This window comes from Lathyrus oleraceus, chromosome 7 (assembly GCF_024323335.1).
Source record: "Lathyrus oleraceus cultivar Zhongwan6 chromosome 7, CAAS_Psat_ZW6_1.0, whole genome shotgun sequence".
Classification (NCBI taxonomy): Eukaryota; Viridiplantae; Streptophyta; class Magnoliopsida; order Fabales; family Fabaceae; genus Lathyrus; species Lathyrus oleraceus.
This window is the reverse complement of record NC_066585.1, coordinates 8,967,175-8,991,258: the sequence shown is the minus strand read 5'-3', so window position 1 is coordinate 8,991,258 and position 24,084 is coordinate 8,967,175. Positions and strand designations below refer to the sequence as shown.

Genomic DNA, 24,084 nt, shown 5'->3' with positions numbered 1-24,084 from the left:
GGCCATTATTCGATACAACGGAGGTTAAGTCAATATAGGAATAGATGGGGGAGCACTATCACAACTCTATTCCCACTATCCGTGGTTGCAACAATGAACTGTGATGCAGTGGCAAGTGCTGTTGCAGTCAGGGCCCCCACCACACCATGACTGTGCTAATGGTAGCCCTTTGTAGGATAACAATAACCAATACAATTCGATAAGTAGAAGCATACTATATCCGCTTGGTATATTATCTTTATGATGTACATAATTGTATTATAACAGGAAGAGTAGAAAAAAAATCCTTGAAATTGACTTAGGAAACAGCATAATGTATAGGGCAGAAAATGTGTACAAACATCAGATGAGACAACCATAAACTTTAGATAAATAAACAGTTGTGAAAGATCCGAAATTAAATAAGTAAGCAAAGGGAAGCAAGCAAGTTGCAGATAATGCATGTAAGAACAAGTCTTAAGTCATCATTACCATTTTATCAGTGTTGTAGCGAGCAGCATAACCAACACCAGACTTCCGATGCTGACCATTCCAAAATACATCCCCACCCAATGATAAATGATTGGTGACACTCTGCAAAACAAAAGTCAATGTTTTCAGTAATAAAATGGATTTATTCGCATGTCAATAAATTGTACCACACCGTGCAACAGATTGAATCGGTAGATATGTTTCGGATTAGGGGATAAAACAGTAAAGCTTGTAAACTATTCAGAATAATGATAACTCAAATAGACCTAATGTAGAGATGATCCAATCATCCAATTAGAACACAAGCAATTCTTCATCAACCCATGATAGAAGGAAAAAATTGCACATAACAAACTGAATGTATCTCAAAAAACCTAAGTTGATGGCCTGATGCACAAGTCCATACATTTATATTAGTATACATAAATTGAACTTACTAAGCGATTCATACAAAGAAGAAACTAAGAAATTCTCTCACTCAACAATGACATTGACCGATTGACCATTACATGACTTAAATATGAGCCAAACTACTATTATTGACATGCGTAAGAAACATAAGTTGGTTAGCTAAAAACCTTATTATTGATGTTAGCATCTACAGAAGTAATCAAGTCAAATTTTGAATGGGATGCAATACTATCCACTTGCTTGACCTCAAAAACAGCCGATACAATAGCTTAGTATTCAAATTCTTCTTGCTCAGTAAAATTGATAGGCTGAATGAATGTTGATAGCAAATTGGTCTTGCTACAAAAGATGCAAATAATTATATATATGAACTTCTATAGTAAAGCAGTCCAATTATTTACAAACCCGTTTGGTTCTAAGAAAAAGTAAATCAGTAACTTATAAAAGCATTTAATAATGATTAGCTATTACAAAATAGACACAAGCAAGTAGAGTATTTTATCTAATATTTTATTCAACATCAAAGAAATAGCTTATATAAAAGAAGAGAAAGGGTTGAACATTTTAGTGGAGGAGACAAGATAAGAGCATGACTTCTGTGATGAGTTTTCTTTCTCTATAATTGAGTGGCTTCATCCTTTAATTGAGAAGATTCATCTTGACTTGTTTTTATTTTCCCCTCTTTTGGTATGTTCCTGATAAATGAATTTCTTATATGTTATTGTGTTTGATATCACAATTGTAGCTGAATTGAAATGTGAATACTAAATATTCATAATCATTTAGAACATATATACCTCGGCATCAGGGAAAATTAGATCTGACGGCCAACCAACAAAGGATCCGACTGCATCTCGCATCAATGTTGTCTCTGAAACAACGTCAGGTAATGGTAGAACGGCGTCCGTATCTAATACGAGGTCAACCGAAACTTTCATAAATCCCACCGGGAGGGGATTATGGTGAAGTAATTCACCCGAAGTATTGTGCACTTTTCCCTTGCCAACCATGCGATAAGTTGGTGACGATAGATACAGCTGACAAGGTGAAATGCCCTAAACCAATAATAAATGTTATTGTTAACTTGTATATGTGTCAAGTAAAAAAGTGCTATTTTAATTTCATAATAACATATATAATTACCTCGGGAAATTTCGGTTGATAATTGATACTAGCTCGGTCACTAGTATCTTTTGCCTCGGAGGCGCACCTTTCCTCTCTATACCTTGCATTCTCGATTTGCAGTTGGAGTACTTGTGCCCTTAACTCCGCCAAGGTCTCCATCACCTCTTTGTTGGTAGGATTTTTTGTTTTTGGTTTTTTATAAAATGACGACGGAGTCACACCAAAACCCTTACCCCTCACACGACCGGAATACTCAGGAACATTTAGTACTCGACTAAGTACGCTCCTGCAATCCTGGACCTCGGTTGAAGGTACGGTTTGGGATAAAGTCTCCTGAAATATTATTAGAGGAGATTAAAATTGAATTATATGTCTAACAAAATTTTCGATATAATTAAAGAAATAATGTTACATATACTTACACATTCGTCATAAACATTTTGGACCGCTTCAACGACAGCCCCATCCTTCCCAACCCGAGCAGCCTTCCATAATACGTGCTCCGGAAGAGATGTTGCGTCACTTTTCTCCTCGGCTAGCTACACATTGAATTAGATTATAAGATCATCAATTATAACATATTGTGACAATGTATAAGCTCATAGCATTTGAATATACTCACAATTCTTTGTTGTAACCATGCATAACCCGTACGCCCTTTTTTGTACGGATACGCGGGTTTTGATGCCCTTTTCCTATTTTTGTCGCTTACTTCCTGGATAAAAAAGTTTAAGGCATATTAGAACCAAGTAACTTAACAATTGTATAATACCATAATTAATAGACATTACATGGAATTTTTCGTTTCTTCGTTTGGCGACAAAGTTATCCCATTCATCGGATGAAATAATCTCGGCATACTTCATTGGACGTTCTCCTTCAACAAATTTTCCTTCCTCATCCTTGAGAAATTTGTTGCACAAAAAGGATCGAAATCCTCGGAGTCTTTTTCCGGCCAATTGAATACAATATTTTTGCCGGCTTTCATCGATGTGAAAGGATCTCTAAAAAACATACAAATGGAGTGTGTTATTATAAAGTCATATTATAACAATATATGGTTAACAAATAGTCAACAAAAAAAACATATAACAATATATGGTAAGTACCTGTATCTCCGACCATATTTTTTCCTTGCCAACCTTCAAGTCCGGACTTCTCCAATTATCACATGTAATCGGAATATGTTGTCGAACACGAAAACCAATGTAACTTGCCAACATTGAACCGTTAGGCTCAATTAGTTGGTCTTCAGCACTCCAATGCACTTCAAATTTTACACCCTTGTCTCTTGCACGAATGATTGACTTCATAACAGTCAATCCTCGTTTGATTTCTTTTTCAACATTATTACGTGATTCATTCGCGGCATGGGTATCGTCTTGGTTAGCCATTTTATCTGTAATATAGAAATGATTCAATAAGACCCAAGTAAGACAATGATTCAATACGTCAACACATTCATATACCTTCCATTTCTCATGCAAAAGACCTACTGCATGCAAAATACCAATGCAAACTCACACACACCTACTGCATGCAAAAGACCAATGCAAACTTATGGTGTTTGGAACATGAACAAACTTGCATCCATAATCATCAAACTTCCAAGCACAAGCTCAAACACACTTCAAATGATATCAGTTTTCAATCAGAAATAAAAAACTCAGTTTGCCCTAAACAACATTAATCAACATAATGCACAAAATGTAAAACTAAGTTTAGAAAATGCCCTAATCAAACACATGAAGAAAGTGAACGGTAAAGATGGAGAAGAGAAATACCTTCAAGGTGACGGTAACGATGGAGAAGAAGTGAACAATGACGGTGGACGTGAACGCAGCAGCAGAAAAAGGCGACGGCGACGACGACGGTGAGGGAGGGAGAACGAACGGAGGACGAGAGTAATCGCAGTAGACGGTGGACGCAGTAGAGAGAAAACCCAGTTACGTAAACGAAATAGCTTGTAGAAAGGGAAAATAAAGAGACATGCAGTATATGTTATAATTTTAATGTTTACTAAAGGGGACCTTAGAGGGCGCTTTTGTAAAAAAAGCGCCCTCTAAAGGGGGCCTAAGAGGGCGCTTCTGAAAGCGCTCTCTAAGGCTTTCCAAAAGCGCCTTCTAAACTGGAAATGTACATGGACTTAGAGAGCGCTTTTTTAAAAGCGCCCTCTAAGGGTAACCTTAGAGGGCGCTTTCACTAAAGCGCCCTCTATTGTTGTCCCTCCATTTCCTCATTATTTTTTTTTGACTTCACTTTAGAGGGCGCTTTTTTACAAAAGAGCCCTCTAAAGGGGGCCTAAGAGGGCGCTTCTGAAAGCGCTCTCTAAGGCTTTCCAAAAGCGCCTTATAAACTGGAAATGTACATGGACATAGAGAGCGCTTTTTCAAAAGCGCCCTCTAAGGTTACCCTTAGAGGTCGCTTTCAATAAAGCGTCCTCTATTGGTGTCCCTCCATTTCCTCATTATTTTTTCGCTTCACTTTAGAGTGCGCTTTGTTACAAAAGCGCCCTCTAAAGTGCGCTGTCTATTCCAATAGTATGCTCCTTATTTTTTCTCTTCACTTTAGAGTGCGCGTTTGTAATAAAGCGCCCTCTAAGGGGCGCTGTCTATTCCAGTTTTTGGCGTAGTGAAAGCATAATACATCTAATTTAATTAATAGGCCCAATAAAACCAAATATTTAAATATCACTATTTAATTCAAATAATTTAAATCAACCCAACATACACACTAAGTTAATTAATATAATTATTTAATTATATCTCATATCAACTAAATAATTAATTAACACACCAAATTAATTAATATAATCAATTATTATACTACCTAACAACCAATTAATTACTTAACACTCCAAATAAATAAATAAAATATAATAATAATAATATAAGAAACAATACTAAAAATTGGGTTGTTACAACTCTCCCCCACTTAAAAGATTTTCGGCCTCAAAAATTTACCTCAAACGAACAACTCTGGATACGATTCCTTCATCTTATCCTCGAGTTCCCAAGTAATATTGCCATTGGCGACTCCGCCCCATATCACTTTCACCAAAGAAATCTCCTTACCACGAAGCTTCTTCACTTCTCGATTTTCAATTCGCATAGGTGATGTATCGACCGTCAAATTATCCCTCACTTGAACATCATCTAATGGAACAACATGCGATGGATCCGCGATGTACCTTCTCAATTGAGACACATGGAACACATCATGAAGATTAGAAAGTGACAGTGGTAATGCAATCCGATATGCCACTTCACCTACCCTCTCGGAAATCTGATAAGGACCAATGAAATGCGGCGTCAACTTACGCGACTTCAAAGCTCTACCAACACCTGTTATTGGCGTAACTCGAAGAAACACATGCTCATCTTTCTCAAACTCAAGAGCTTTCCTCCTCTTATCATGATAACTCTTTTGACGACTCTGAGAAGCCTTCATCTTCTCTTGAATCATCTTAATCTTATCTGTAGTCTCTTGAATCAACTCGGGTCCAACCACAGCACTCTCTCCCGATTCGTACCAACATAAAGGAGTTCTACACCTTCTACCATAAAGAGCCTCAAAAGGTGATGTTCCATTACTCGAATGGAAACTGTTGTTATACGTAAACTCGATCAAAGGCAAGAAATTATTCCAAGTTCCTCCTTGTTCCAAAACACAAGACCTTAAAAGATCTCCAAGTGACTGAATAGTCCTCTCCGTTTGACCATCAGTTTGCGGATGATATGCCAAACTCAAACGCAACTTCGTACCCAAAGCACTTTGCAAACCTTCCTAAAATCTCGAAGTGAACCTCGGATCTCTATCCGAAACAATGCTCGACGGAATACCATGCGAACACACAATCCTTTCGATGTACAACTTAGCAAGTCTCTCCATCAAATAGTCCATCCTCATCGGAATAAAATGAGCACATTCCGTCAACCTGTCCACAATGACCCAAATCGCCTCACAATTACTCAATGTTCTCGGCAAATCCGAAACAAAATCCATAGAGATACTATCCCACTTCCACTCGGGAATAGATAACGGTTGCATCAAACCAGACGGCTTTTGATGTTCAATCTTTGACTTTTGACAAGTCAAACATGAATACACAAATTCCGCTACATCCTTCTTCATACCTTGCCACCAAAACATCTTTCCCAAGTCTTGATACATTTTAGTAGCACCAGGATGAATACTCAAACCACTTCTATGCCCTTCCTCAAGAATCCTCTTTCTCAAATCCGCAACATCCAGAACACAAACTCGATCGCGACACCTCATGATACCATTCTCATCAATCCTAAAGTCACCACCTTTGTCTTGATTAATCAATGTCATAACGTCGACTAATTTCAAATCTGACTTCTGACCTTCTCTAATTTCGTCAAGAATGCCACACGTAAGCTTCAACATACCAAGCTTAACACACGAAGACGTCGCTTCACAAACCAAACTCAAATCTCTAAATTGCTCCAACAATTCAAACTCTCGAATCATCAACAAAGACATGTGCAATGACTTCCTACTCAATGCATCAGCTACAACATTCTCCTTTCTAGGATGATAATTCAAACCAAAATCATAATCTTTCAAGAATTCCAACCATCTCCTTTGCCTCATATTCAATTCTTTCTGATCGAACAAGTACTTCAAACTCTTGTGATCACTAAACACATCAAATCTCGATCCAAACAAATAATGTCTCCAAAGCTTCAACACAAACACAACGGCGGCCAACTCTAAATCATGCGTCGGATAATTCCTCTCATGAACTTTAAGTTTCCTTGAAGCATAAGCTACCACTTGCCCTTTTTGCATCAAAACACCTCCCAAACCATACAAAGAAGCATCACAATACACAACGAAAGTTTCTAACGGATCTGGTAAAATCAAAATAGGAGCCGTAGTCAATCTTCTCTTAAGCTCTTGAAAATTCCCTTCACACTACGAAGTCCAAATGAAAGCTTGACCTTTCCTAGTCAACTGCGTCAATGGTGACGACAACTTAGAAAATCCTTCAATGAACTTCCTATAATAACCAGCCAAACCAAGGAAACTTTGAATCTCAGCAACAAACTTAGGAGCATCCCACTAAGATACAGCCTCAATCTTCGTAGGATCCACAGAAATACCACCACTCAAAATCACATGTCCAAGAAAACTTACTTCACTCAACCAAAACTCACATTTAGAGAGCTTAGCAAACAACTTCCTCTCTTTCAACACCGATAACACAACCTTCAAATGCTCGGCATGATTCTCTTTACTCTTGGAATAAATCAATATATCATCGATGAACACAACAACAAACTTATCCAGATAATCATGAAAATTTCTATTCATATACTCCATAAATACACCAGGTGCATTAGTCACACCGAAAGGCATCACGGAGTACTCGTAGTGACTGTACCTTGTCCTAAAAGCAGTCTTTTGTATATCCTCAGCCTTTACACGAATCTGATGATACCCAGACCTCAAACCAATTTTGCTAAATACACAAGCTCCAACCAGCTGATCCATCAGATCGTCAATCCTCGGAAGTGGATACTTGTTCTTAATCGTCACTTTATTCAGTTGTCTATAATCAACACATAATCTCATAGAACCTTCTTTCTTCTTGACCAACAGAACAGGTGCACCCCACGGCGACACACTAGGACGAATAAACCTCTTCTCGAGTAAGTCTTCAAGTTGACTCTTCAACTCTTTCAACTCAGAAGCAGACATTCTATAGGGAGCCATCGATACAGGACTAGTTCTAAGGACTAAATCAATCGAAAACTCAACCTCACGTTCCGGCGGTAAATCACTTATATCTTCCGGAAATACCTCCGCAAACTCACAAACTATTGGCAATTCTTCAATCGTCTTCTTCTCACGAATATCCAAAGTTGCCAACAACATAAACAACTCTGCACCATCTTGCACCGATTCATCAACTTGCTTAGCAGACACACACCAATCTTCCTGAGCACCAACCTCAGGAAAAATAACCGTCTTCTCGAAACAGTTGATATACACCCGATTAACTTCTAACCAATTCATACCCAAAATCACATCAAGTTGCTCTAAAGGAAGACAAACTAAATCAATTCCAAAATCCCTACCAAAGATACTCAACGGACAATTCAAACACGCATAGGAAGTAGAAACAGAACCCATAGCAGGTGTATCAATAACCATACTTCTACGCATATCAGATAATATAAGATTCAATCTCTTAGCACAATCCAAAGAAATGAAAGAATGTGTTGCACCGGTATCAATAATGGCAATCAAAGGTGTACCATTAATAAAGCACGTACCTTGGATTAGCCTATCATTGGTAGTGGCCTCCGCACCAGACAATGCAAACACCTTTCCTTTCGCTTGCTCCTTCTTCGGCTTATCACATTTGGTACTAATGTGACCTTTCTCACCATAATTGAAACAAGTCACGCTCGAACCAACTCCACACTGGTTTGCTCTGTGACCACTCTTGCCACAATTGAAACACGTCACAGGATCCCTACTACAATCCATAGCACGATGACCTTCAACGCCACATTTGAAACACTTAAGTGGAGTAGAAGATCCTCCCCCACTTGGCTTCTTGCCAAAACCAGATTGTCTCCTTCTGTCATCATACGGTTTCCCACGATCTTGGTTTTTCCCCTTCAAACTCTTGTAGACAGAAGCACTCTCCCTACTATCCTCATCATAAATCCGACTCTTGTTAACCAACTCCGCAAAACGAGTAATCTGTTGGTAACCAATGGCCTTCTTGATATCATGTCTCAAGCCATTCACAAACTTCAAGCATTTAGATCTCTCAGCATTAGCAGTATTGTAATGAGGACAATACATGGTAAGCTCCTGAAATCTAGCAGCATATTCCGCAACAGTACCATTTCCTTGCTTCAATTCTAGGAACTCCACCTCTTTCTTCCCACGACAATCTTCCGGAAAATAGTTCTCCAATAAGACATCATGGAAAAGAGCCCAAGTAACCTCAATGATGTCTTCTTCGAACCTCTGAAGAGTGTTATTCCACCAATCTTCAGCTTCCTTCTCAAGCATATGGGTACCAAACTGCACCTTCTGAGCATCTGTACAGTTCATGACTCTGAAGATCTTCTCAATTGCCTTCAGCCAAGCTTGAGCTTTCTCAGGTGCATGCTCACCCTCAAAAACAAGAGGATTGTTCCGCTGGAATCTCCCCAAAGCACGGAATTCATCATCATCTCCGTTTCGGTTACCAGCATTCGCTTGATGGATCTGACCCATGGATTCAGCCAACATCCTCTGCGCCTCAGCAATTGCATCGTCATTCCTGCCTGCAACCATCGTCCTGAATAGCCCGAACAAACAGTATCGATTGTGTCAGATACACAAATCAAATACCACGGAATGGAAAACCCTAACGACTATTGACCAACTGGTCGACCAGACTCTGATACCACTAATGTAACACCCCTTTTTCTACCCCAAAATACTTAACATATAATCAGAGTAAATAAGCACGCATATAAATAAAAGGGCATCACATCGACGTTTTCAAAAACTAAAAGCTTTCAAAAACCTACATCATTCATCATCGATATACAATACACCTGGTCATATAAAATAACACATTTCAATTATCATGAATATCCAAGAATATGCGTTCGCAGCGGAAAATAATGAATACTCATGTATTTCATAACATGATCCATGTCCCATACCATGATCATCTCTCAATAATCACCTCAAGATAAAATAAATCAAGTAATAACATAATGCATATCCAAATAAGATATGAGTTCAATACTACTAATCTACCCAATGTTACATGACCAGAGCATTGACTCATTACCTAGTCTTCAAACTAAAATACGAAAACTCTCCGGCTAATCTCGAGCGAGCTACCGTCCACTTACTTCAGCAATACTACTCTGGAGTATCTGCACGATACCCATGTAAAGGTAACATTCAAACAGAAAGGGTGAGAATTCAAATCATTATGAAAAAGTATAATCAGGCACAATGATTAAATCAACAATTAACGGAATTCATCACACCTCGTATCATCATGTCAATAACATTAATCCACATTTATTTCATATGTTTCAAACATACATCAAAACTCAAGGAGTTAATATTAAAATTCAATGCTATATTCTCAAATATACACATAACCACAATTATCACATAATCACATATTTCACCAAGTTATGCATCCAAACATCACCAAATTCAATTACCATATCTCAAACACACATCACAATCACATCAATACATACATTCAATTATCACATAACTCTAATGTGACTCAATGCAAGACATGTGACTCTATGCATGTGGTACCTCAATGTGAACCCAACGTTTCACCGCTTTCCGATTCAATATCTAGAATCCAAGCCACGCTTCCGATCCGGACAAGATCAAAGCCACTACCACGCCTACTTCCAATTAAGGATCAACGTGTGCTACGTCTATTTCCAATTAAAGATCACCGTCTACTACCACGCCTATTTCCAATTAAGGATCAACGTGTGCTACATCTACCACGCCTATTTCCAATTAAGGATCTACGTGTGCTACATCTACCACGCCTATTTCCAATTAAGGATCAACGTGTGCTACCATGTGAACCCACCGTTTCACCGCTTTCATTATGAAGCCGACCATGCCATGAATGAATGCACACATATCAACACATATGCAATTAAGATCATCTCTACCATCTTAACATTCCACATATCAACATAATTCAACTCTATGAATTATCCACCAATGGTACACATACACATTCATAACAATATATCATCCACAAATATAGGCTAATTATCAAATACACACAATTAGATTTCATACCAATGAATACAACTTTTAAAATCTTAATTTTTCATTTTTCAAACAGTGGTAACCGGTTAACGCTTGGTGAGTAACCGGTTAAAACAAAACAGAGCAAGTAACCGGTTAACGCTCGGTGAGTAACCGGTTAACATAAAAAAGAAATAAATTCCTGCGCAGATTTTCAAGCAAGTAACCAGTTAACGCTCGGTGGGTAACCGGTTAACACAAAAACAGAATCAATAGATTTTTAAGCAAGTAACAGGTTAACACTCAGTGGGTAACCGGTTAACACAAAAACAGAATCACAGATTTTTAAGCAAGTAACCGGTTAACGCTCGGTGGGTAACCGGTTAACGTAAAACAGAATCAGAATTTTCTATGTTTTTCATCGTTGGAGGACCTTCGAACCTCCGATTTCGATTCCGTAAAAAGCTACACGTTCAGAAAATTATGACTCATACAATATAACATTAATTTACAGTTTTAACACAATCCAATCACCACAAATCGAGAATATTCATCAATACCTAACAATTCCAAAACCATGCAATTTAAGGAATTCAACCTACACATGTTTCTACCCATTGACCCAATCATACTAACCCATAATAATAAGGATTCCCCCCTTACCTCTTCAATTTGATGGAAACCCTAGCTTCTCTTTTGTTCTTCCCCTTTTCTCCTTACTTTTCCTCTTCTCTTTCTCTATTTTTGTCAAATGATCAAATGAATCATATTCTCCCTCTCCTCTTACTATTTATATTAGTATTCTATTTGGGCTTAAAGCATAATACATCTAATTTAATTAATAGGCCCAATAAAACCTAATATTTAAATATCTCTATTTAATTCAAATAATTTAAACCAACCCAACATACACACTAAGTTAATTAATATAATTATTTAAATATATCTCATATCAACTAAATAATTAATTAACACACCAAATTAATTAATATAATCAATTATTATACTACCTAACAATCAATTAATTACTTAACGCTCCAAATAAATAAATAAAATATAATAATAATAATATAAGAAACAATACTAAAAATTGGGTTGTTACATATGGCGCCTGCATGGCCCTCCAAGAGGAGGCGCCAGAGGCAATGGCGCCTGTGTGTGTTTGTGTGCAAGGCGCTAATTTTTGTGGCGTCTGTGTGTGTGTGTGTGTGTGTGTGTGTGTGTGTGTGTGTGTGTGTGTGTGTGTGTGTGTGTGTGTGTGTGTGTGTGTGTGTCATGTGGGTGCCAATTCAATTGGCGCCTACGTATTTTGTCCAATTCATCTTCCGTCTCTATAAATACCATCCCCATGCATACAATTATTTTCACTCAAATTCATCTCCTAGTCTAGTTCAACCATTGATTTTAATTTTCTTTGTTTCAACAATGTCTGCATACATTCAGAAACGAAATGCTGATGTAATATTTTCTGCCGTTGCGACTCCGATACAGGTTCGACTTTGGAACACAGATACGTTTGAACGTCTTAATCGGACATTGTACAGTTGGTTAGAGGGAGAAATTGGAGAGGGTGAACGGATTAGAAGAATACAATGGCTTGTGTCCACGTTCAACCAAAACGGAGAAGTGCGTGAATGAGTGGATATTAAAACCGACCAAGACGCTCGTAGGATGATGCAGTACATGTTCAAAATTATTTTGATGGTTGTAATCGCATAGTTTTTGTATTCTAGTTGTTTTAATTGTTTGTGTTATTTTTTATGAACAACTGTCTTTTCGTCACAGACGTCTACTATGAAGTAAAATTAATTATCCATATATTGCAACAGAGGTACTTTGAAATAAATTTAAGTTTCCATATATAGCAACAAAGGTACATTTGAATTTATCTGGTTATGCTCGTTCCAACACTATGACAGTTATTACGATTGTGACCTAGTTGACGACATGAACTACATAGTCTAACCATTTTGTTCGCCGTATCGATTTCGGTTTGAATCCGGGTGCTGTTAGGGCGACCCTTTTACTTCCTTCGCATAACTTCGTTGTGCCACACGATGTCCCCTTGATATTCTGGCCAATAATCCTCTTTTGCCACTACCGAAAAACTAATTTTATAAACATTTGAAAGGCTGGCGACTTTGTAAACTTCAGATAGCAAGTAGGATGGATCCCTTCGAACCTTTGAGCATGCCGCAATGATATGGGAGCAGGGGGTACAAAAGGCTTGGAACCTTCCACAGTCGCACTAACCTCTATCTAATTTGACTCTGTACTGTCTCATTGGCATGCCCTCATTGTGATCCATGGACTCGGCAACACTAAACCAACCTTTAGTTCAGTCAAATACCGTAACCACGTGTGTGTTTGCTTTGGCAGTTTCATGTCTGATGAATTTCATTGAAGCATCACTGAACAACTGTCCAGATTACAACACGGAACTCCACTTTGAGCGTCTGGTTTCAAAAAAGGCCCTAGCCTGAAATATGTAGCTTGCACCAAAGCAATTATTGGTAGGTTACGAATTCCTTTGAAGACGGAGTTCATTGATTCCACAAGATTTGTTGTCATGTGGCCCCAACGTTGTCTGCTTGCGTATGCCCTAGTCCACTTCTCCAACGGAATACTATCGATCCACCGAACCGCATCTTTGTTCGACAATCTTATTTCCTCGCGGTAGTGTTTGAAAAAAGGTTCTGTTAATGCGTAACCTGCATTGACAACCTTCTTACGCAACATCTGATCTTTGATTTCCCGCATGAAATTCTGAGCAATATGTCTAATACAAAACACATGCGCCGAATGAGGATTTTGCCAGCCATTGTCAATGTTATTATATGCACTAATGATTGAGGGGTGTCTATCAGAGATCAAACACAAGTAAGGCTGAGGTGCAACGTGCAATCGGAGATTTCTTAGGAAAAAACTCCATCCCTCAGTAGTCTCCCCTTCAACTAGGGCAAAGGCGATCGAAAAAATATTGTTGTTCCCATCTTGTGCCACTGCCATCAGTAACGTTCCTTTGTATTTTCCATACAACCATGTATCATCAATTTGTATAATTGGTTTACAGAAAGAAAAACCTATGATACACGGTTGATACGCCCAAAATAGACGGTGAAATATTCTATTTCCAACAGCACACGTACCATCTGGTGTATATGCGGGCAATTTTTCCATCTTGAAAATTTTCCCAAGAGCATAGTGTTTTAGAGCCAACGGGTATTTTGGAAGTTGCTTGTAATATTCCTCCCAATTGCCAAACACTTTTTCAACAGCTTTTGTTCTAGCTATCCATGCCTTCCCATATGATGGTGCGTACTCGTACTCTGCCCTAATATGCGAGATTCCTTTAACGACGGATTATCGCCAATAACAGACAATATTTCATCGCATATTAGCTGAGAGCTTAATTTACGATGATCCTGCATTGGGTTTGTCAGCATGCATGTGTGATATGGACCCATTGATCCAATCTCCCAAGACTCGCTCCTCTTCCGGTACGAAGCTGACAACTTAAAAAGGAAGTGCTCATTCGAATAATAAACTTTATACCTTGATGCGTTAGTTCTGTCTACTCTGAAATCTGTTGCTAGTTGTATGTGGAATTTCTTAATGGCTTTTACACATTCCTCTTTTGTGCGAAATTTGTCTCCTTGTTTCAGAGATCCTTGCATTTGCACGTAAGGATTGTACCATACATCTGCCAAAGGTTCATCTGAAACCAAATTTAACCTTGTCATGTGTTGGGGTGGGCAATATACATGACTTGTTGGTATTGGCTCCTCTTCCTCTTCAGCGTTCACCATCGAATCAACCATGATCTCAGGTTCCTCTTCTTCATCGTCTAGAACATTCACCTCAGCTTGTTCGTCATCAGTCTCACAAAACACTCGTGTTGTTGATGTGGTAATATATACAACTCTATATTGTTGTAACCGGAATGTTCGTGACTGCCAAACATATGTTGAACATCATCATCATCTCGAATCTTCTTTTGATAAAATTTTACCTGGTTTTCTGTAAAACAAACTGGATTTTTATAGATGATCTGACCCACATTATTGCACTGCAATTTCTTTTCTATTCTTTGTTTCAGATGTGAAAATTTTGATCGCCGATTTAGTATAAACGGAGTCACCTCTGTGTTTCGGAAACAAAAACCGAACAACTGATGATCAAATATTTCACCTTCGAAATGTGCACTGGTCATATAATGTTGTGTGGAAGACATTGTGTTGAATGGAATTGAAATTGAATGCATTGCTAAGTTGTTCAACTGCACAACATAAATAGTTGGTCATTGGTAAGTTGGTCAATGCATTGATAATTTGGTAATTGTTTGTACAAACTTGACCACGCATGCAGTTGAAGGAATCCAGCACGCAGAGAAAAGATTGAAAAGAATACACAAGCGCCAGGGAATCAAAGAATCTTTGAGGTCTGTGCCCTAAGATTCCAACCTAGGCGCCCATTCCCTAGGCGCCATAAAGTAACTGAGGCGCCAAAGGCTTGGGCGCCCCTTCACAAAACAAGACAAAGACGCCACTAGGAAGGGCGCCCCTTCCAATTGCCTTATACTAAGGCGCCAAGAGGAAGGGCGCGTCTTCCATGCATGTGAGAAATCACATGTAGGCGCCATGTAACACCCCAATAAAATAAAATAATTATTTAAATTAAGTTAATAGTATATTATTAATTTAATCAAATAATTGGATTATTTTATTATTAGAATATTATTATTGGAATAATATATAAGTGGGAATTAAGGAAAGAGTCCCATTGGAGTAAAAAGGTTTTTACGTGAAAAACAGAGAAGCGGTCGTGAAAGAGGAAAAGGGCAAAGAGGCAGAGCAAGAGGAAGAAGGTTGGAGAAGAGAAGAGCTTGGAGCTTGAGATTCGCCGGATTAACTCAGGTAAGGGGGTTTATCGTCGTTTAATGGGTATTATGGGTTAGCATGTAATGGGTAGTGATAAACCGTAATTTGACCCTAATTGGGATTTAGGAATGCTGAGAAATTTTGATGAATAAGTTGTGTTAGACTGTAATTGAATCTGTGTTTGGGTTAGTTGTAAATTTCCGAAAGTGTAGCTTTTTACGGAATTGGAATCGGAGGTCCGGAAGTCCTCCAATGGCGGAAAATGCGGAGAATTCTGCATTCTGCCTTGAGTTAGCGCAGGAACAGCTTCTGTCTTGCGTTAACCGGTTAACCCAGGGTGTTAACCGGTTAACACCGTTTTGAATTGTGAAAATGTGTTGTTTTGCTTGCGTTAACCGGTTAACCCAGGGCGTTAACCGGTTAACACTGTTGTGATTGCTGAGATATTGCTGTTTGTGCTGCGTTAACCGGTTAACCCAGGGCGTTAACCGGTTAACACTGTTAAGTTTTGGGACAGGAGGCGTGTTGTGCTGCGTTAACCGGTTAACCCAGGGCGTTAACCGGTTAACACTGTTGCAGAGTGGAAAAATTGGTTTTTTAATGTTGTGTACATAATTGAGAGTTGGCCTATGTTGGCGTATGATGTAATAGGGATTATTTCCCGCTGTTTTGAGCAGTATAGGTATTAGTAGAGTGTGCTAATACTGTGTGTAATTGATTGACATGATAATGATGTATTGATACATGTGTTGATGATGTATGATGATATGCATAATGCTGTGAGTGTATATATTATGCATGTATTTGTGAATGGACTGTTGTATGGCTTAGAGTGTGAGCATATGTCCATTGTGAATTGTTGTTGATGTTGCATTGCTAGATGATTAGCGTGCATAGCATAGCCTGTGGGGCTGTAGCTAATTCCCATGGTGAGGAATTAGTGAGTGAATCATTGTGGATTTGTTGTTGATGTTTGCATGCTAGATGATTAGTGTGCATAGCATAGCCTTCGGGGCTGTAGCTAATTCCCATGGTGAGGAATTAGTGAGTGAGTCATTAGATCTCAAATGAGTGGGACTAGTGAGCTTAGTAGCCGTATCTGGATTTGATCGGTGAGCTTGAACTATATGTTCAAGAATAGTCGGTACCGCATGTGTGGAGTCTCATTGCATAATGTATGTATGGCGTATAATATGAATGGATGTATTCCAATATTATACGTGTGTTTGTGTTGTTATGGAGTATGATTTGAGATTATACTTGTGATTTATGTTGGTGTGAGTATGATGTTGAGCCGATGTGCTGTTACTGATTGTATGTTGTGATTAGGGTGATTAATGTGTTAAATTACTTAACATGACATTATATTCTATAATGCTTATTATATCGATTGAGGAACTCACCCTTACAACTATTTTTCAGGTAACAAGTAATGAGTTGAGTAGAAGCTAATGCTTGGAGTCTAGTGTAGTCTCCCTAGTGGGTCATGCTCTGATAGATGTAACATCGGGAGGGAACATTTTAATTGTGTTGTTGATGATTGTTGAACCAGTTTACATGTAGTATGTTACATGTTTGAATGATCGATTTGATCTCTATCCGCTGCGTATTGTGCAATACTTTATGTTTTGAGTTAAATAATGAGCATGACTAAATATTTATGGCGAATAGTGTGAAATATTGTGTGACACCCTTGATTGCATATTACTCTGATTGATATGTTGTTATATTTTAATTAAATATTTGGGGTATTTTAGAAGGGTGTTACATTAGTGGTATCAGAGCATAGTCGGTCGAGTCGAGTCGTAATTATTCTATTTCCCCTGTACGGTATAGGTGTTGTGTAACCCTATCAGTACTCATTGTTTTAGTTTGTTTGGGTTTTCAGAATAGAGATGGCTGGAAGAGGTAGAGATGATGCTGCGATTGCTGAGGCTCTGGGTATGCTAGCTGGAGTACTTGGAGGAAATCTGAATGTTGTGGGAATGGGAGCTGCTCGTCAACTGAGTGAGTTCCAGAAGAACAATCCTCCAATGTTCAAGGGAGCATACGATCCAGATGCGCTCAGAAGTGGTTGAAGGAGATCGAGAGGATCTTCCGAGTGACTGAGTGTGCCGATAACCAGAAGGTCAGGTTCGGTACGCATATGCTGTCAGAAGAAGCAGATGATTGGTGGGTTGCTACCCGCACTGAGTTGGAAAATGCTGGGAATACTGAGATCACTTGGGCTGTATTCAGAGAGAGATTTCTGAGGAAGTACTTTCCAGAGGATGTCAGAGGAAAGAAAGAGATAGAGTTCTTGGAATTGAAGCAGGGTAACAAGTCTGTTACGGAGTATGCTGCTAAGTTCACAGAGCTGTCGAAGTATTATACTCCCTATAATGAGGCTGCTGGAGAATTTTCGAAATGTGTGAAGTTTGAGAACGGGTTACGTCCCGAGATCAAGCAGGCTATTGGATATCAGCGGATCAGAGTGTTTTCTGACTTGGTTGACTGTTGCAGGATTTTTGAACAGGATTCCAAAGCCAGAGCAGAGAGCTATCAACAGAGAGTTGATAGGAAAGGCAAGAATCAGAATGATCGTGGAAAACCGTATGCAGCTGGCAAAGGTTTCCAGAAGCAGAGTGGGATGAAGAGGCCTAGTGGGGGAGACTCTAGTGCCCCTGCTAAGTGTTATAGATGTGGTCGGGCTGGACATCGTGTCCATGAGTGTACCAGTGCTGAGATGAAGTGTTTCAAGTGTGGCAAAGGTGGTCATTTGGCTGCAGAGTGCCGGTTGAAGACTGTAACTTGTTTCAACTGTGGAGAGTTGGGTCATATCAGTCCACAGTGTCCTAAGCCGAAGAAAGAGAATCAGTCAGGAGGCAAGGTCTTTGCTTTATCGGGTTCTGAGACTTCTGCAGATGATCGTTTGATCCGAGGTACGTGTTATATTAATGGCTTTCCTCTTGTAGCTATTATTGACACCGGTGCTACTCATTCCTTTATATCTTTGGATTGTGCTGTGAAACTTAAGTTAGAGATATCTGAGATGCTTGGTAGTATGGTGATTGATACTCCTGCGAAGGGTTCAGTGACTACTACTTCAGTTTGTTTGAATTGTCCTTTGAGTATTTTTGATAGAGACTTTGGGATAGACCTTGTGTGTCTTCCATTAGTGCAGATTGATGTTATCTTGGGAATGAACTGGTTGGTGTTTAACCGAGTTTCTATTAACTGTTTTGATAAGACTGTGATATTCCCTGAGATTGAAGAAGGAAAGAGTTTGTTTCTATCAGCCAGGCAGGTGAATGAGGAAGTAGCAGATGGGGCGGAGTTGTTTATGCTGTTAGCGACTCTGGAGGCTAAAAATAAACTGGTGATTGGCGATCTAGCTGTGGTGTGTGATTTTCCTGATGTGTTTCCTGAAGAAGTGAATGAATTACCGCCAGAGCGTGAAGTTGAGTTCTCGATTGATTTGGTACCTGGTACTAGACCGATATCGATGGCTCCGTATCGTATGTCTGCTGTTGAGTTAGCTGAATTGAAGAGTCAGCTGGAAGATCTGTTGGATAAGAAATTTATTCGTCCGAGTGTGTCACCGTGGGGTGCACCAGTGTTGTTGGTTAAGAAGAAGGAAGGTACTATGAGGTTGTGTGTGGACTACAGGCAACTGAATAAAGTGACGATCAAGAATCGGTATCCTTTGCCGAGGATTGATGATTTGATGGATCAGTTGGTTGGTGCGAGTGTGTTCAGCAAGATAGATTTGAGATCTGGGTATCATCAGATACGTGTGAAAACTGAGGATATTCAGAAGACTGCTTTCAGAACAAGGTATGGACATTATGAGTATTCTGTAATGCCTTTTGGTGTGACTAATGCGCCTGGAGTATTCATGGAGTATATGAATAGGATTTTCCATCCGTACCTAGACCAGTTTGTTGTGGTGTTTATTGATGACATTTTGGTGTATTCGAAATCTGAAGAAGAGCATGCTGAGCATTTGAGAGTGGTTTTAGAAGTTCTACGAGAAAAGAAGTTATTTGCTAAACTCTCTAAATGTGAATTTTGGTTAGAAGAGGTTAGTTTTCTTGGTCATGTGATTTCAAGAGGTGGTGTTGCTGTTGATCCTTCTAAGATAGAAGCGGTATCTAAGTGGGAAGCTCCGAAGTCAGTTTCTGAGATAAGGAGTTTTCTTGGACTTGCAGGTTATTATAGGAAGTTCATTGAGGGATTTTCTAAGTTGGCGTTACCGTTGACGATGTTGACTAGAAAGGGACAAGCGTTTGTTTGGGACTCGAAATGTGAAGAAGGTTTCCAAGAGTTAAAGAGAAGGTTGACTAGTGCTCCTATTCTGATATTACCGAGTTCGTCGGAATCATTTGAGGTTTACTGTGATGCTTCATTGTTGGGCTTGGGTGGTGTGTTGATGCAGAATAAGCAGGTTATAGCTTATGCTTCGAGACAACTGAGGGTTCATGAGAGGAATTATCCGACACATGATTTAGAGTTGGCAGCTGTGGTATTTGTTCTGAAATTATGGAGGCATTACTTGTATGGGTCAAGATTTGAGGTTTTCAGTGACCATAAAAGTTTAAAGTATTTGTTTGATCAGAAAGAGCTGAATATGAGACAGAGGAGATGGTTAGAATTTCTGAAGGATTATGACTTTGGTTTGAATTACCATCCGGGTAAAGCAAATGTAGTGGCTGATGCGTTGAGTCGGAAATCATTGCATATGTCTATGTTAATGGTTAAGGAATTGGATTTGATTAAGCAGTTTAGAGACTTGAGTTTGGTGTGTGAGAGTACTCACAATAGTGTTAAATTGGGAATGTTGAAGTTAACAAGTGGTATTCTGGATGAGATCAGAGAGGGTCAGAAATCCGATGTGTTTTTGGTTGATAAGTTGACTTTAGTGAATCAAGGCCAAGGTGGTGAATTCAGAGTTGATGAGAATGGTGTTTTGAAATTTGGTAATCGGGTGTGTATTCCGGATCTTACCGAACTTAAGAAGAGTATTCTGGAGGAAGGACATCGTAGTGGCTTGAGTATTCATCCTGGAGCTACGAAGATGTATCATGATTTGAAGAAGTTATTTTGGTGGCCGGGAATGAAAAGAGAAATTGCGAGTTTTGTTTATTCCTGTTTGACTTGTCAGAAGTCAAAGATTGAGCATCAGAAGCTGTCTGGACTAATGCAACCGTTGGCTATTCCAGAGTGGAAGTGGGATAGTATCAGTATGGATTTTGTTTCTGGTTTGCCGAGGACAAATAAGAATTTTGAAGCCATTTGGGTGATTGTTGACAGGTTGACAAAATCGGCTCATTTCATTCCGATCAGAATGGATTATCCGTTAGAGAGATTAGCTGAGTTGTATATTGAGAAGATTGTAGGTTTGCATGGTATTCCGTCGAGTATTGTTTCAGACAGAGATCCTAGATTTACATCGAAGTTCTGGGAAGGTCTACAGAGGGCTTTGGGAACTAAGCTGAGATTGAGTTCTGCATATCATCCGCAGACTGATGGTCAGACTGAGAGGACGATTCAGTCATTAGAGGATCTTTTGAGGGCTTGTGTTTTGGAAAAGGGAGGTGCTTGGGATTGTTATTTGCCTTTGATTGAGTTTACCTACAACAATAGTTTTCATTCGAGCATTGGTATGGCACCGTTTGAAGCTTTGTATGGTAGGAGATGTCGGACACCGTTATGTTGGTATGAGTCCGGTGAGAGCGCTGTGGTTGGACCGGAGATTGTTCAACAGACTACAGAAAAGATTAAGATGATTCAGGAGAAGATGAGAATTGCTCAGAGTCGTCAGAAGAGTTATCATGATAAGAGGAGGAAGTCACTTGAGTTCCAAGAGGGAGATCATGTGTTTCTTCATGTTACTCCGATAACTGGTGTTGGTCGAGCTTTGAAGTCGAAGAAGTTGACACCTCGATTTATTGGTCCTTATCAGATTTTGGAGAGGATAGGGGAGGTAGCCTATCGTGTCGCTTTACCGCCGTCGCTTGCGAACTTGCATGAGGTTTTTCATGTGTCTCAGTTGAGGAGGTACATTCATGATCCATCGCATGTAGTCCAAGTAGATGATGTACAGGTGAGAGATAACCTGACTGTTGAAACATCACCTATGAGGATTGAGGATCGAGAGTTGAAGCAATTGCGGGGTAAAGAGATTGCCTTGGTGAAGGTAGCTTGGGGAGGACCAGCAGGTGGCAATGTGACTTGGGAACTGGAGAGTAAGATGAATGAGTCTTACCCAGAGTTGTTCGCTTGAGGTATGTTTTCGAGGACGAAAACTCTTTTAGTGGGGGAGTGTTGTAACACCCCAATAAAATAAAATAATTATTTAAATTAAGTTAATAGTATATTATTAATTTAATCAAATAATTGGATTATTTTATTATTAGAATATTATTATTGGAATAATATATAAGTGGGAATTAAGGAAAGAGTCCCATTGGAGTAAAAAGGTTTTTACGTGAAAAACAGAGAAGCGGTCGTGAAAGAGGAAAAGGGCAAAGAGGCAGAGCAAGAGGAAGAAGGTTGGAGAAGAGAAGAGCTTGGAGCTTGAGATTCGCCGGATTAACTCAGGTAAGGGGGGTTTATCGTCGTTTAATGGGTATTATGGGTTAGCATGTAATGGGTAGTGATAAACCGTAATTTGACCCTAATTGGGATTTAGGAATGCTGAGAAATTTTGATGAATAAGTTGTGTTAGACTGTAATTGAATCTGTGTTTGGGTTAGTTGTAAATTTCCGAAAGTGTAGCTTTTTACGGAATTGGAATCGGAGGTCCGGAAGTCCTCCAATGGCGGAAAATGCGGAGAATTCTGCATTCTGCCTTGAGTTAGCGCAGGAACAGCTTCTGTCTTGCGTTAACCGGTTAACCCAGGGTGTTAACCGGTTAACACCGTTTTGAATTGTGAAAATGTGTTGTTTTGCTTGCGTTAACCGGTTAACCCAGGGCGTTAACCGGTTAACACTGTTGTGATTGCTGAGATATTGCTGTTTGTGCTGCGTTAACCGGTTAACCCAGGGCGTTAACCGGTTAACACTGTTAAGTTTTGGGACAGGAGGCGTGTTGTGCTGCGTTAACCGGTTAACCCAGGGCGTTAACCGGTTAACACTGTTGCAGAGTGGAAAAATTGGTTTTTTAATGTTGTGTACATAATTGAGAGTTGGCCTATGTTGGCGTATGATGTAATAGGGATTATTTCCCGCTGTTTTGAGCAGTATAGGTATTAGTAGAGTGTGCTAATACTGTGTGTAATTGATTGACATGATAATGATGTGTTGATACATGTGTTGATGATGTATGATGATATGCATAATGCTGTGAGTGTATATATTATGCATGTATTTGTGAATGGACTGTTGTATGGCTTAGAGTGTGAGCATATGTCCATTGTGAATTGTTGTTGATGTTGCATTGCTAGATGATTAGCGTGCATAGCATAGCCTGTGGGGCTGTAGCTAATTCCCATGGTGAGGAATTAGTGAGTGAATCATTGTGGATTTGTTGTTGATGTTTGCATGCTAGATGATTAGTGTGCATAGCATAGCCTTCGGGGCTGTAGCTAATTCCCATGGTGAGGAATTAGTGAGTGAGTCATTAGATCTCAAATGAGTGGGACTAGTGAGCTTAGTAGCCGTATCTGGATTTGATCGGTGAGCTTGAACTATATGTTCAAGAATAGTCGGTACCGCATGTGTGGAGTCTCATTGCATAATGTATGTATGGCGTATAATATGAATGGATGTATTCCAATATTATACGTGTGTTTGTGTTGTTATGGAGTATGATTTGAGATTATACTTGTGATTTATGTTGGTGTGAGTATGATGTTGAGCCGATGTGCTGTTACTGATTGTATGTTGTGATTAGGGTGATTAATGTGTTAAATTACTTAACATGACATTATATTCTATAATGCTTATTATATCGATTGAGGAACTCACCCTTACAACTATTTTTCAGGTAACGAGTAATGAGTTGAGTAGAAGCTAATGCTTGGAGTCTAGTGTAGTCTCCCTAGTGGGTCATGCTCTGATAGATGTAACATCGGGAGGGAACATTTTAATTGTGTTGTTGATGATTGTTGAACCAGTTTACATGTAGTATGTTACATGTTTGAATGATCGATTTGATCTCTATCCGCTGCGTATTGTGCAATACTTTATGTTTTGAGTTAAATAATGAGCATGACTAAATATTTATGGCGAATAGTGTGAAATATTGTGTGACACCCTTGATTGCATATTACTCTGATTGATATGTTGTTATATTTTAATTAAATATTTGGGGTATTTTAGAAGGGTGTTACACGCCAAACTCAAGGGCTCCTCTTCCCTTGCATGTGATTTCTTCACATGCGCCAAGAAGATTCCTCACATGCTCTTCCATGCTGAATTTTGTCAT

The 24,084-nt window shown here is 39.2% G+C and overlaps 1 protein-coding gene across 4 annotated transcripts in view; it reads right to left on the bottom strand.

The window, feature by feature from the left end:
• Positions 1–24,084, bottom strand: part of LOC127103805 (mitochondrial import receptor subunit TOM40-1) — an 86,644-nt gene that overhangs the window by 33,613 nt on the left and 28,947 nt on the right. For 2 of the 4 annotated variants that reach the window (XM_051041048.1, XM_051041047.1), the window contains exon 2: positions 472–573. The exons of 1 other annotated variant lie outside the window; for it this stretch is intronic. In XM_051041048.1, coding sequence (XP_050897005.1) covers positions 472–573 — 102 coding nt within the window. Of the gene's footprint in view, positions 1–471; positions 574–908; positions 988–24,084 lie in introns of those variants that run through there. One more of the 4 variants, XM_051041050.1, reaches the window with a different exon arrangement.